This window comes from Anomaloglossus baeobatrachus, chromosome 2, assembly GCF_048569485.1.
Source record: "Anomaloglossus baeobatrachus isolate aAnoBae1 chromosome 2, aAnoBae1.hap1, whole genome shotgun sequence".
NCBI classification, from domain to species: Eukaryota; Metazoa; Chordata; class Amphibia; order Anura; family Aromobatidae; genus Anomaloglossus; species Anomaloglossus baeobatrachus.
In genome coordinates, this window is record NC_134354.1 from 151,499,220 (window position 1) to 151,515,045 (window position 15,826).

General features: G+C 51.0%; 1 protein-coding gene across 3 annotated transcripts in view; it reads left to right on the forward strand.

Annotated features, from left to right (window-relative positions):
* The window catches only part of POLA1 (DNA polymerase alpha 1, catalytic subunit), a 513,667-nt gene that overhangs the window by 212,968 nt on the left and 284,873 nt on the right, over positions 1 to 15,826 (forward strand). For all 3 annotated transcript variants that reach the window (XM_075335453.1, XM_075335456.1, XM_075335455.1), the window contains exons 23-25: positions 13,684 to 13,808; positions 14,476 to 14,625; positions 15,060 to 15,182. In XM_075335453.1, coding sequence (XP_075191568.1) covers positions 13,684 to 13,808; positions 14,476 to 14,625; positions 15,060 to 15,182 — 398 coding nt within the window. The remainder of the gene's footprint in view (positions 1 to 13,683; positions 13,809 to 14,475; positions 14,626 to 15,059; positions 15,183 to 15,826) is intronic.

The window sequence follows — 15,826 nt, forward strand, 5'->3', positions numbered from 1 at the left end:
TCCTTCCTCTTCCCACGGCTCTGATTCACGTGCCGAGGTGCAGGGCGAGGAGGACTCGTTTACTGTGGGCTCAGACGCTACCTCTTTGTACCCCATTGACTTGTCTGAGGGAGATGCGGATGTTAGTGACTTGATTGCGTCCATTAACTCCGTACTGAACCTCAACCCACCAGAGTCTGAGGAACAAGCCTCTCTGGTAGAGATACACCAGTTTACCTCACCTAAGAAAGCTAGGAGTATGTTTTTTAACCACTCCAGCTTTCAGGCCACTGTTACCAAACCCAGGGCCTGTCCTGACAAACGTTTTCCGAAGCGTAGTTCAGATGACCGTTTTCCTTTTCCACCAGAGGTGGTTAAGGAATGGGCTCAGTCCCCAAAGGTAGACCCTCCGGTGCCCAGAATCTCAGCCCGCACAGTCGTGGCTGTGGCTGATGGCACTTCTCTTAAGGATCCCACTGACCGCCAGGTTGACCTTTTGGCCAAGTCTGTATATGAGGCGGCTGGAGCCTCGTTCTCCCCGTCTTTTGCGGCAGTGTGGGCTCTCAAGGCAGTCTCTGCCTCTCTGGAGGAGATGCACTCCCTCACCAGGGACTCTATGCCTGAGCTGGAGACCTTATCTTCTCGAGCTTCGGCCTTTGCATCCTACGCCATGTCTGCCATCCTGGAGGCTTCTCACCGCACGGCGGTGGCCTCCGCTAACTCCCTCGCGATCCGCAGGATCTTGTGGCTTCGAGAGTGGAAAGCAGACGCTTCCTCAAAAAAGTACCTTGCGAGTCTCCCTTTTGCTGGGTCCAGGCTGTTTGGGGAACAGCTGGATGACATAATCAAGGAGGCTACTGGCGGGAAGAGTACTTCCTTGCCTCAAACTAAGGCCAGGAAACCTGTCCAGGGCAGGATCCAATCGAGGTTTCGTTCCTTTCGTTCCTCTAACTGGTCATCCTCGAAGCCCTCGACCGCGTCCACTACCGCAGCCAAGGATCGTAAACCGAACTGGCGCGCAAAGCCGCGTCCTCAAAAGACCGGAGGAGCCGCTGCCACTAAGGCGGCCTCGTCTTGACTATCTGGCTGCGCCAGCAACGTCCTTGGTCGGTGGCAGGCTCTCCCACTTTGGACACGTGTGGTTCCAACACGTCACCGATCAGTGGGTGCGGGATATTATCTCCCACGGCTACAGGATAGAATTTTCTTCCAGCCCGCCAAACAGATTTTTTCTGTCCACACCCCCTTGCTCCAAGGCCGCCGCCTTCTCTCAGGCCGTGGCCTCCCTGCAGGCCAACGGGGTAATTGTTCCGGTTCCCGCCCGGGAACGGTTCAGCGGTTTCTACTCAAACCTCTTTCTAGTCCCCAAGAAAGACGGTTCCTCCCGGCCTATCCTGGATCTCAAGCTTCTCAACAAGCATGTTCAGGTGCGGCACTTTCGCATGGAATCTCTGAGATCGGTCATTGCCTCAATGACCCAAGGAGATTTTCTGGCATCCATCGACATCAGAGATGCCTATCTGCATGTGCCTATTGCGGTCTCACACCAGCGTTGGCTACGCTTTGCAATCGGAGAGGAACATTTCCAGTTCGTGGCTCTTCCCTTTGGCTTAGCCACGGCCCCTCGGGTGTTCACCAAGGTCATGGCAGCAGTGGTTGCGGTCCTGCACCTCCAGGGATTGGCAGTGATTCCTTACCTGGACGACCTTCTAGTCAAGGCCTCATCCAGTGTAGACTGCCAGCGGAGTGTCTCTCTCACTGTCGCCACGCTAGTTCAGTTCGGGTGGCTTGTCAACCTGCCCAAGTCCACTCTGACCCCGACCCAGGTACTTATGTACCTAGGGATGCAGTTTGAGACTCTGCCGGCACTTGTCAAGTTGCCCTTAGTCAAACAGCAGTCCCTTCGTCTGGCGGTGCGCTCTCTACTGAGGCACCGCCGTCATTCCATCAGACACCTCATGCAGGTGCTGGGTCAGATGGTGGCGTCAATAGAAGCGGTTCCCTTTGCCCAGTTCCATCTGCGTCCCTTGCAGCTGGACATTCTCCGCTGTTGGGACAAGCGGATCTCTTCCTTGGACAGGCTGGTGGCTCTGTCATCACAGGCCAGGAACTCCCTTCAGTGGTGGCTTCAGCCCCTCTCCCTGTCACAGGGACGCTCCTTCCTGACTCCGTCGTGGGTGATACTCACCACGGATGCCAGCCTCTCCGGTTGGGGAGCGGTATTTCTTCATCACCGAGCACAGGGCACTTGGACTCCGTCCGAATCAGCCCTCCCGATCAATGTGCTGGAGATCAGAGCTGTGTTTCTAGCTCTCCTAGACTTTCACCACCTGTTGGCGGGCAAGCACATTCGGGTTCAGTCGGACAACGCGACAGCGGTTGCCTACATCAATCACCAGGGCGGGACTCACAGCCGTCTGGCGATGTTGGAGGTTCAACGAATCCTCCAGTGGACGGAGGACTTCAAGTCCACCATATCTGCAGTCCACATCCCAGGCGTGGAAAACTGGGAGGCCGATGATCTCAGCCGTCAAACCGTGGACGGCGGCGAGTGGGCCCTGCATCCGTCAGGGTTCAGATCCATCTGCCGCAAGTGGGGCACTCCGGAAGTGGATCTAATGGCATCCCGGCACAACAACAAGGTTCCGGTTTACGTGGCTCGCTCCCACGATCCTCAAGCCTTCGCAGCAGACGCACTGGTTCAAGATTGGTCTCAGTTCCGTCTGGCCTATGTGTTTCCCCCTCTAGCGCTCTTGCCCAGGGTTCTGCGCAAGATCGATACGGAGGGCCGTCGAGTCATACTCATTGCTCCGGACTGGCCCAGGCGAGCTTGGTACCCAGACCTGCTCCGCCTGTCCGTAGAGGTGCCGTGGCATCTCCCGGACCGCCCAGACCTTCTCTCTCAAGGTCCGTTCTTCCGCCAGAATTCTGCGGCTCTCAGATTGACGGCGTGGCTCTTGAGTCCTGGATCCTGACGGCTTCAGGCATTCCCTCTGAGGTCATCTCCACCATGACTCAGGCTCGGAAGTCTTCCTCGGCCAAGATTTACCACAGGACTTGGAGAATTTTCCTGTCCTGGTGTCGCTCTTCCGGCCATGCTCTTTGGCCGTTCTCCTTACCGACCATCCTGTCTTTTCTACAGTCAGGCCTACAGTTAGGTCTGTCCCTCAATTCCCTCAAGGGACAGGTGTCGGCTTTGTCGGTATTGTTCCAGCGGCGTATCGCCCGACTGGCTCAGGTGCGCACCTTCATGCAGGGCGCATCTCACATCATCCCTCCTTACCGGCGGCCCTTGGATCCCTGGGACCTTAATCTGGTCCTCACGGCCTTACAGAAACCCCCTTTTGAGCCTCTCGGGGAGGTTCCTTTGTCTAGACTTTCACAGAAAGTTGTCTTTCTAGTAGCCATAACTTCTCTCAGGAGAGTTTCTGATTTGGCTGCGCTTTCTTCGGAATCCCCCTTTTTGGTGTTTCACCAAGACAAGGTGGTTCTTCGTCCGACTCCGGATTTTCTCCCTAAGGTGGTGTCTTCCTTCCACCTTAACCAGGACATTTCATTGCCCTCTCTTTGTCCGGCCCCTGTGCATCGCTTTGATGGGCGCTCCGAATCTATGTGTCACGCACCGCCGTTTTTCGGCGGTGCACCTCACTTTTTGTGCTAACCACGGGTCAGCGCAAGGGTCTCTCTGCTTCTAAACCGACCCTAGCTCGTTGGGTTAGGTCGGCTATCGCCGATGCCTACCAGTGTTCTCAGGTGCCTCCCCCGCCGGGGATTAAGGCGCACTCGACCAGAGCTGTCGGTGCCTCCTGGGCTTTCAGACACCAGGCTACGGCTCAGCAGGTGTGTCAGGCTGCCACTTGGTCCAGTCTGCACACTTTTTCGAAGCACTACCAGGTGCATGCTCATGCTTCGGCAGATGCGAGCTTGGGCAGACGCATTCTTCAGGCGGCTGTCACCCATTTGTGAAGTTAGGTTTTGCCTACTTCTCAGTTTGGTTTATTTCCCACCCATGGACTGCTTTGGAACGTCCCATGGTTTGGGTCTCCCATGGAAGGAACGATAAAGAAAAAGAGAATTTTGTTTACTTACCGTAAATTCTTTTTCTTGTAGTTCCGACATGGGAGACCCAGCACCCTCCCTGTTGCCTGTTGGCAGTTTTTTGTTCCGTGTGTTTCACCGGCTGTTGTTAGTAGACAGAGTTCTGGTTTTGCCGAGTTTTACTCTATCTCTACTTATGGGTGGATGTCCTCCTTCAGCTTTTGTACTGAACTGGATAGATTGTCATCCAGGGAGTGTATATAGCCCGGAGGGAGGAGCTACACGTTTGAGTGTAGTACTTTGTGTGTCCTCCGGAGGCGCTAGCTATACACCCATGGTTTGGGTCTCCCATGACGGAACTACAAGAAAAAGAATTTACGGTAAGTAAACAAAATTCTCTTTATTCTGTCTGTCTGTCTGTCTGTCTGTCTTGCTCCAAAATTCTGTCGTTACCGCGATAAGCTTCTCATTGGCCGCTCGCCTCGGCTCCGCCCCCCCCCCCCCGCACGGATTGGCCGCTCGCCCAGGCTCCGCCACCCACACAGATTGGCCTTTTGCCCCGGCCCCCCTGCACGCATTGGCAACTCGGCCACGCCCCGCCCTCTCACGCATTGCACGCCCACCCTGGCCCCGCCCCCCCTCACGCATTCCCCGAACCGACACGGAGCTCCGACTCCCAGGTGAGTGCTGTACCCCCGGGAGCCCACACCAGCGTACGCCGGCAACCCAGCCAACACATACCCTCGCATTGCTGGAAATGCCGGCGTACGCTGGTGTGGGCTCCCATGCGTGCGGGGGGCGGGGTACGCTGGTAATCATGGTACACATCGGGTAATATTGTGTAGCATGGTTACCAGCATACACCGGCTCCCGGTACACATGTGCAGAAGAGAGAAGACAGAAGAAAGAAGACCCCCGATCATACTCACCAGAAGCCGACCGGGAGCAGGTGAGCGCATCAAGGTCCTGCAGTGGCGGAACACACACGCACACACATAAGAACAGACACACACACACACACAATCAGATCGCATCCACACACTCACAACATCCAGTGATATCGCTTGCTTCTCGGCGGCGATACTGTGCGTGCAGTGACCTTCCAGGACCTGCCGGAGGATCACATGGCCGGAAGCATGTGGTATCTCCGGATGTTGTGAGTGTGTGAGCGCGTATGTGCGATATCGTCAATGTGTGTGTGCGTGCGTGCATGCGATCATGTGTGTGCGTGTATGCAATCGGGTGTGTGCGTGTATGCGATCGGGTGTGTGCGTGTCGGCAGAGGAGCACGGCGTGCAGCACAGCTGCTGTGACCGCCCACCGGAGGGCACAGGCAGAAGTGGGGTGTGAGTGTATGCGATCAGATGTGTGCGTGTATACTGTCTAATGTGTGACTGTGGAGCACGATGGGGGGTGTGCAGCATGGGGGATGGAGCACGATGGGGGGTGCGCAGCATGGGGGATGGAGCACGATGGGGGGTGCGCAGCATGGGGGATGGAGCACGATGGGGAGTGCGCAGCATGGCGGATGGAGCACGATGGGGAATGCGCAGCATGGGGGATGGAGCACGATGGGGGTGCACACCTCCCCCCAAAACACACACACACACACACTCTGCCACACGCGCACCGCACAACACACCACACACACACTGGGAACCACAAACACCGCTCTACACAGACACCCACACACACAGACAACGCCGCACACACACAACACCCAACACACAAACACTGCAGCATACACAAATATACGCACATACCGCGCAACACACACATTGCACAAAACATACCTCCCCCAAAACACACACACGCACCCCACACAAACCGCGCAACACACACAGCACCACACACACACAACACTACAGACACACAGCGCTCCACAAACAACGCAACACACACACAGCGCTCTACACAAACACCGCTCTCACACCCCCACCCAGACAACACCCAGAACATTTACAGCCCCTACACAAACACTTGGCAACTACACACAACATCTATATACATAACAAAAATCATACATTAACTACACAATAAATTCTAGAATACCCGATGCGTTAGAATCGGGCCACCTTCTAGTATATATATAAATATCTAAAAAAAAATATATAAATAATATATATATATATATATATATATATATATATATATATATGTGTGTATAAATGAAAAAGTATACATGTTTGGTATCTACAAACTCGTACTGACCTGAGGCATAATGCTGACATGTCAGTTTTACCATAAAGTGAACATGGTGAATAAAAAAAACAAACAAAATCATTTTGGAATTTTTTTTCTCACATTTTCCAGTACACTATATGGTAAAATAAATGCTGTCATTCAAAAGTACCACTCGTCCTGCAAAAAATAAGCCCTCATATGGCAAGATTGACAGAAAAATAAAAACAAGTTATGGTTCTCGGAAGAAGGGGAGCAAAGAAAATGAAAATGAAAAACAGAAAATCGCTCAGGTGTGAGGGGATTTAAAGAGTTTCTGACTTGTATCTTCAGTCTGTAAAGGGAAGTTTATGACATTTACTAATATACAGCTGTTTCTTTTTTGTTTTTTTTTGTTTTCCTAATACTGATGTCCATAATATACAGCATATAACATACAGTGATATATTTATGGATATCGCTGTTTGACATATAGTTTTATGTTTTCATATTTGAAATTTGTAGTAAAGCTCCAGAATATGGAGTACTTTCATTTTTTGACAGTTCGAATACTAGGTTTTCTCCTTGGGGTTGTCATCTTTTTTTTCTGGAGCGCACCCCTTCCCTGCTATCCAGATTCCTGCTTGCCATGGGGCAGGGCACTTCTTATTGACATCCGCGCTGCTGTCACCGAACCCTGCCCTATCCCATGCTACATGCCTTTGCAGCATTGGAGGAGCACAGGACCACTGAAGCGGGCTGGATCCAGCAATCTGGCCAGTATACATTAAAATTCAGAGGGCTTTAACACAGAGATGATATTTACGAACAGGTAAATTACAAAGTTGTTTGCTTTTACAAGCACATTGCAGTTTTTGTCATTTAGTCTTATAATAAAATAACCCTTTAAAATAAATGAAATAGACGGAAAAAGGAAAATCCAGCGCAATCCTCAGGGTGTAATAAAAGTCCAAAAATGTATGTAAACATTTCCATTAAAAATGTAGTGGTTCAGCAGGTTAGTAAAGTTGGTATATATCCCATTGAACTACGTGTTTCGACACCGTCTTAGTCCTGTACATGCAACAGGACTAAGACTGTGTCGAAACGCGTAGTTCAATGGGGTACCGTATTTTTCGTTTTATGAGGCGCACCGGATTATAAGACGCACCCCAAATTTAGAGGTAAAAAAAAAAAAAAAAATGGGGTCCATCTTATAATCCGGTGTTGTCTTACCGGAGGGGGGCAGCGGTGGTGGTGAAGCGGGGTCACAGGAGGCAGAGGTTGTGCTGGCAGCCGCGGCAGGTTAGTAGCGTCAGCCGCAGCGGGTCCGTGGCGGCAGCAGCGGTCAGTGGCGGCAGGCGCGGCGGCGTCCATGGTGGGAGCCGCGGCGGGTGACAGGTGGAACAGGCCGGTGAAGTAAGTGTCTCAGTGTGTCCGCGGTCCCGCTTCAAATGATGGCGCCTGGAGCGGCGCATGCGCAGATAAAGTGCTCATCCAAGGGCTCCATTTGCGCATGCGCTGACTCCCGGAGCTGCGCGTGCGCAGATGGAGCTCTCATCCAAGAGCTCCATCTGCGCACGCGCTAACTTCCGTCGCCATCATTTGAAACTGGGACCGTGGACACACTGGAACACCTACCGCACAGCCACCCGCCCGAAGCACACACGCACAAAGTGACAGCAAGCAGGCCGCAGGCACAGTGAGGCAGGCGGCACCGACAGGCACCCGGCTGCCCGCACGCCTGCCCGCCCGCCTGCACAGAGAGGCAGCCGGCACCCGCCTGCCCGCACGTACGTACAGAGAGGCAGCCGGCACCGACAGGCACCCGGCTGCCTGCATGCAGCCACAGGCACCCGGCCACCAGAACGCACCCAGTCGCCGCACAAACAGCACCCCGGTAAGCTGTATTTGGATTTTAAGACGCACCCCTCATTTTCCTCCCAAATTTTTGGGAGGAAAAGTGCGTCTTATAATCCGAAAAATACGTTATATACCAACTTTACTAACCTGCTAAACCGCTACATTTTTAATGGAAATGTTTGAATAAATTTTTGGACTTTTATTACACCCTGAGGATTGCGCTGGATTTTCCTTTTTCCGTCTATTTCATGATATTTGGCAGCCAAGCCTTCCGTGCGCTGGATCCGAACAGGGAGCCTGAATAGCAGGATCGGTGAGCTGATTTTTCTCTTTTTTCCTCTTTAAAATAAATGTCTCAAAGTAACTAAAGGAACAATAGATTTGATCACGTCATTGAAGTATCCCTACCTTGGCTCCTTGCCACATGGGTCTTACGCTTTTAGCGGGCTGTCCACTAGTCGGATAACCCGTTCTCATTCCCTATGTTTGCTCCCATTAAAATAAAAAATATATATATACTCTTCTGCCGGCCCATACTCACTCAGGGCTCACACAGTCACCTAGTAGTGGACAACCCCTTTAAACTATTCATAAGTGTAGCATTGAAATGATCAGTTCCTTGCACAGGAGAGTTGGCTTGTTACTGCTGCATATCAACCCCAATGCATGCACAACATGTATACCTTTATACTGCTAAAGGTAAAGAGATTGGAAGAGGGAATAAAAACTGTGGGCCTGATTTATTAGGACTGGCGTTGTGCGTGTCGAAGACTGGAGTAATATTTCTGCCGTGAGATACACCACAATCCTTTCAAGGAATATGTCAGGCAGATTTTACAATTTGCCATCTCACCTCAGTTCTGCACACTTTTACAGAGCTGGCCAAAATTGGCATAAAAATAGCAAAATGTCATGACCTATTGAAGCTGTTCAATGCCAGAATTTCGGAGAAAATGCTTAAAAAAGGGCACCAAGTGTGCGTTAGTTAGGCCACATTTACCTTTACAGTCTATAGAAGCGCTTGTATGTTGTGGGTGATACCAGCATAGCCTATTTGTTGTAGTTTTGTATGTGAGAAATGTGCAGCATGATACTGTGCCAGCTAAGTGGGGCAGATTTCGCCTTTCCCAGCACGTCTATCCTTTGTGCAGAATTCATATTGGGGCAAATCGTCCTCAAAATCCATATGTAACACAAGCTGACTTGCCTCGATCTCGTAACAGAATCTACAATGGATTTACTGCTAACAACTTTGCTCCCTGGAAGACACTAAAGGAAAGACCAGCGCGATACGATACGATACGATACACTTTATTGATCCCGTGGGAAATTATAGGGTCTTATATGGGAGAAAATCATTCATTAACTCAAAGATGTGGCTGCTGCAGCCCCTCCAACTTCAGAGATAGAAAAGAGGAGATGAAGGGTTAAACTCCACACTGCCGATGCAGAAGATGTAAAGAGGACAAGCCAGGTAAGAATATTCCAAGCAGTTTATTGGGTCTATGCGTTTCAAAGTATAAAGGACGAAAATTGATTGATTTTGCAGAAGTTTTCTTTGTCGCTCCATTGGGAGACCCAGACAATTGGGTGTATAGCTATGCCTCCGGAGGCCACACAAAGCATTACACTAAAAGTGTAAAGCCCCTCCCCTTCTGCCTATACACCGCTCGTGCATCACGGGCTCCCCAGTTTTCATGCTTTGTGCGAAGGAGGCTGACATCCACGTATAGCTCCACAGCTTAGTCAGCAGCAGCTGCTGACTATGTCGGTTGGAAGAAAAGAGGGCCCATAACAGGGCCCCCAGCATGCTCCCTTCTCACCCCACTTTGTCGGCGGTGTTGTTAAGGTTGAGGTACCCATTGCGGGTACACGGCAGGAGCCACATGCTGTTTTCCTTCCCCATCCCTTATGGGCTCTGGGTGAAGTGGGATCCGAATCGGTCTCCAGGCACGGGGACCGTGCTCCCTCCGCAGCCCCTGGGGTATCTGCTGGACAGGAGCCGGGTATCGTCAGGGACAAGGCCCTGCTACTGTGAGGTACTCTGTGTCCCCGTGGGGACCGCGCATGGAGCGCTTGTGCCATACACATTACAGCACTGCTGGGTGTGTTAGTGCGCCGGGGACTACCGCGCATGGAGCGCTTGTGCCATACACATTGCAGCACTGCTGGGTGTGTTAGTGCGCCGGGGACTACCGCGCGGCCGCGCTTATTGCCGGCCGCGCTTATAACTTTAGTCCCCGGCTTCTGCGGCCTAGTGTCGTATATTCCCGCCCACAGGCCTGCCAGTCAGGGGAAGGGCGGGACGCTGCACAGATCGTCAGCGCCGAGGGCTGGAGCATACATTAGTATCCTCCTCCCTCCTCACTCAGTACACTGGGGCACTGGATTCCCGCACTTTTCTTGGGCACGCCCACGGTCCCCTCCTCCCCACAGAACGCCGGCAGCCATTCCTGTCAGCGATTCAGACGCTGGAGAGGAGAGACATCACAGGGAGACCCAGGCAGGGATTCTGGTGATCACACAACCGCTCTGTGCGGTCGGTAAGCAGCACCTGCGGTGCTGGCCCCACTGAGTGCCGAAGTGTATATATATATATAGGCTTATAGGCTATACATTTGCACTGTACGGTCGCTCTGTTGATTTTTGGCTATATACCCTCCTGGATTGTTCTCAGAGGAGACAACAGCATGTCGTCCGCAAAAAGCAAGGCTGCCAAAGCACAGGCGTACTTTGCAACCTGTACCTCATGTGCAGCTATACTACCGGCAGGTTCCACTGACCCTCATTGTGTGCAATGCTCGGCCCCTGTGGCACTTACTCAGCCGGAGCCTCTGCTACAGGTGGCCCAGGTGGAACCACCTGCTCCCACTGTCCAGGTGACAGGGACAGAGTTTGCAGCTTTTGCTGACAAAATGTCTGAGAGTATGGATAGATGGTCTTCTAAAATACTAGAAGCCTTACAGTCCAGACCGGTGATTCAGGTCCCGGGCACTGTTCAGTCTTTGACCCCAGGTCCCCCTCAATTGGAACAGCAAAGGGACCCTGGGGTGACCCATAGGTCCCAGGGTGAGGTCTCTGACACGGACCGCAGTCCCAGGCCGCTTAAGCGGGCTCGCTGGGAAATTCCCTCCACCTCATCACACTGTTCAGGGTCTCAGCACGAGGACTCTCTGGAGGATGAAGCGGAGGTAACAGATCAGGATTCTGATACTGAAGCCGCTCTCAACCTAGATACACCTGAGGGTGACGCAGTTGTGAATGATCTAATAGCGACCATCAATCAGGTGTTGGATATTTCTCCCCCAGCTCCTCCAATTGAGGAGTCAGCTTCTCAGGAGAAATTCCGTTTCAGGTTTCCCAAGCGTACATTGAGTACGTTTCTGGATCACTCTGACTTCAGGGAGGCAGTCCAGAAAAACCGAGACTGTCCAGACAAGCGTTTTTCCAAGCGCCTTAAGGATACACGTTATCCCTTCCCCCCTGATGTTGTCAAGGGCTGGACTCAGTGTCCTAAGGTGGATCCTCCAATCTCCAGACTGGCGGCTAGATCCATAGTTGCAGTGGAAGATGGGGCTTCACTCAAAGATGCCACTGACAGACAGATGGAATTATGGTTAAAATCCATCTATGAAGCTATCGGCGCGTCTTTTGCTCCAGCATTCGCAGCCGTATGGGCTCTCCAAGCTATCTCAGCTTGTCAGGCGCAGATTAATACAGTCACTCGTACATCTGCCCCGCAAGTCGGGTCCTTAACCTCTCAGGCGTCGGCGTTTGCGTCCTACGCCATTAATGCTATCCTGGACTCTGCGAGCCGTACGGCGGTAGCATTCGCCAATTCGGTGGTAGTCCGCAGGGCCATGTGGCTACGAGAATGGAAGGCAGACTCTGCTTCCAAAAAGTTCTTAACCGGTTTGCCATTGTCTGGCGACCGCTTGTTTGGTGAGCGATTGGATGAAATCATTAAACAATCCAAGGGAAAGGACTCATCCTTACCCCAGTCCAAACCAAACAGACCTCAACCACGGAAGGTACAATCGAGGTTTCGGTCCTTTCGGCCCGCGGGCAGGTCTCAATTCGCCTCGTCCAAAAGGCCTCAGAAAGATCAGAGGAACGCCGATTCATGGCGGTCTAAGTCACGTCCTAAAAAGACCGCCGGAGACACCGCTCCCAAGGCGGCCTCCTCATCACTTTCGGCCTCCTCAAACCGCATCCTCGGTCGGTGGCAGGCTCTCCCGCTTTGGCGGCGCCTGGCTGCCACAGGTAAAAGACCGATGGGTGAGAGACATTCTATCTCACGGTTACAGGATAGAGTTCAGCTCTCGTCCTCCGACTCGTTTCTTCAGAACTTCTCCGCCCCCCGAGAGAGCCGAGGCTCTTCTGCAGGCGGTGTGCACTCTGAAGGCGGAAGGAGTGGTGATCCCTGTTCCTCTTCAGCAACGGGGTCACGGTTTTTACTCCAACTTGTTCGTGGTGCCAAAAAAGGACGGATCCTTCCGTCCGGTTCTGGACCTAAAACTGCTCAACAGGCATGTAAAAACCAGGCGGTTCCGGATAGAATCGCTCCGCTCCGTCATCGCCTCAATGTCCCAAGGAGATTTCCTGGCATCAATCGACATCAAAGATGCTTATCTCCACGTACCGATTGCACCAGAGCATCAGCGCTTCCTGCGTTTCGCCATAGGAGACGAACACCTTCAGTTTGTGGCACTGCCTTTTGGCCTGGCGACAGCCCCACGGGTCTTCACCAAGGTTATGGCAACAGTGGTGGCAATCCTACACTCTCAGGGACACTCGGTGATCCCTTACTTAGACGATCTGCTTGTCAAGGCACCCTCTCAAGGGGCATGCCAACACAGCCTGAACATTGCTCTGGAAACTCTCCAGAGTTTCGGGTGGATCATCAATTTTCCAAAGTCAAATCTGACACCGGCCCAATCTCTGACATATCTTGGCATGGAGTTTCATACTCTCTCAGCGATAGTGAAGCTTCCGCTGAACAAGCAGCGTTCACTACAGACAGGGGTGCAATCTCTCCTTCAAGGCCAGTCACACCCCCTGAGGCGCCTCATGCACTTCCTAGGGAAGATGGTAGCAGCAATGGAAGCAGTCCCTTTTGCGCAGTTTCATCTGCGTCCTCTTCAATGGGACATTCTCCGCAAATGGGACAGGAAGTCGAAGTCCCTCGACAGGAACGTCTCCCTTTCGCGGGCAGCCAAAGCTTCCCTTCAGTGGTGGCTTCTCCCTTCCGAGGGGCCGCAGGAGACACATCTTTGAGTTATTTGGTTGTGGGTACACACAGCCCCCGCCAGGTGAGCACTCTGCCATTCAGCATGCATCACAGCATGGATCTAAACGCTTCATCTCCTGTTTTCTAAATGTGCTCCCAGTGCAGGTTCCATAATGGCACAAGACTGAGATATCCCTCTATGCTGGTCAATAGAAGAATGTATTTCCTTCCATATTGTGTATGCCCCCATGTTCTTCTTACAATGATCCATTTCTCCATCTTTCACATTAAGTAGATGTCTGTTAATGTCACGACTCTCCTCTTCTTGAGGACTCGTTCTTGGCTGGCCTTATCTTTACAGACTTGTCATTGGCCATTACAATAATTTTTGTAATTTCTGTCTTCCTCTTTAGGGTTTTATGACAAGTTCATTTTGCTTCTGGATTTCAACAGCTTGTACCCCTCCATTATACAAGAGTATAACATCTGTTTCACCACCGTGCATCGAACAGCTGCTAACGCTCAGAACGCAAAAGAGGTTGGTGCGCCGCATAGTGATCATTGGCACGACCATTTATACAAGTGCGTGTGCCCCCGAGGATTTCCATGAAAAGGCTGCATTTATGTAAATGATATTCTGTGCTGAGAAAGTGCAATGTGTTAAACCGTGCATTCTCTGAGACTGTGTGGTGTATAATGTAATGACCTGCACTATCATGGGAAAGATCAAGTGCTCCAGAAATTCATTGCCTGGTCAATCTGTACATACAGTGTATGGTAATATTTGTCCTGAGCACATGGTAGTGTAGGTCAGTGTCACTTCAGGTGACATGCTCACCTTATATTCCGCCTGCAGCTTAACAGGCTCCTACCTTACATGACAGAAGCCTTTGCTGCAGACCTGCCATAAGCAATGGGTTAATTGCGCTGCTATCCAGTTGATCACAAGCCATGTTTCCCTTTTATGAATAAAATTGCTATTGCTTCTGGAAGCAGTGTGTTAGATTCTGATTTTTCTTTCTGGCTGCTCGGTGTCTTGCGAGATAATCAGCACATTTGAGCGGGGACGGCGGTTTAGGACAGATTATAGCTACAAGAGACTAGCAAATGTTGCTGCTTGAGATGCTCTCCTGCCATTTCCGAGAGAAGGGAGCAGAATTAAGGATTGTGTTGCTTATTGCTTTTCTTCTGCATTGTTTTTGCAGGGTGAGGATGAAGATGAGATTCCAGAGCTGCCTAATTCTGATCTAGAAATGGGAATCTTACCTCGGGAGATCCGGAAACTAGTGGAGAGAAGACGTCATGTCAAGCAATTGATGAAACAGCCCGACCTCAATCCAGACATGTACCTGCAGGTAATGAGCTGAAGGCCTGATGGGGGATTAGTGCCTAGTTGTGTTTTTAGTGTCCCCATTTCTGGCCTGATTCCTGGCACCGCAACTTATATTTACTTTGAAATCTGTCAACTGTGTGTGACCAGCGATGTACACCGATGTATATCGTCACAGGCGGGCAGCCGGATCAGTGATTCTTATTAATATTCTGTCATATACAATATATTTGGGGAATAAATGGAAGTGTTTAGTGTTAAAGGTTTACAGAACACACAAGCTTTTGTATGAAAGTTCTGAATCCGGATTAGAATTATTAGTCTTTTCCCCGTGTGGTTGGGCGTGGGTGTAGGGGTCATTATGACACTGCAGCGCTATATTTCTGAGGGTCAGTCACGTTCTCATTTAGTGATTGCTTACTTAATTATTTCTTTTTCTTACTTTGTGTTCATATGCAGTATGACATCCGACAGAAGGCTCTGAAGCTGACTGCCAACAGCATGTATGGCTGCCTGGGCTTCTCCTACAGCAGATTCTATGCCAAGCCCCTTGCCGCTCTGGTCACTCACCAAGGGCGAGAGGTAAGCTTCCTCTCTGGTGGTATTTTATGTCTGTCCTTTGCTTACTGCAGGGTAAGCTGATCGTATTTGTCACATGCTTGCTGACCCCTTTCTTACACATTAGGCGTTCTATAACTGCAGACCGATTCTGGTAATTATTAAGTTCACAAAGGGGTAATTCTAAAATGTACCTGAAATAATGTTCTGATATTTGCTTAATTGAGTCCAATCGATTAAAGTTGCACAAGACATGGGACTCGGTGTATACAGAGGAGAACAGTATAAGGAATCACCGCAGAAGTAATTCTGTGTGCCGTATAGTGCGGTGATGAGCCTCCACTTACCCCCTGCTGCCTGTGGATTTATACGTCATACACCATTAAAATCCCACTTTTCATAGTATCGTTATATTTATTTATGTGAGAGTTTTTGTAATTACCTGCATTGCATTCTGCTGTAAAAACAGTTATTCCAGCGTTTTCCAAGGTTAATATTTGTGTAAGTGGTGAAGGATGCTCAGTGACAGGAGTCTTCTTTCCCTGCTGCCGCCTCCGCCGCCGTCTTAGGCTGCAAGGTTCACGCAGCAGATGTGTCACTAGGTGGCGATAGAGACTTTGAGATCATTAAACAATTAAGAGATTTCATGCATCTGAACTTTTGTTTCC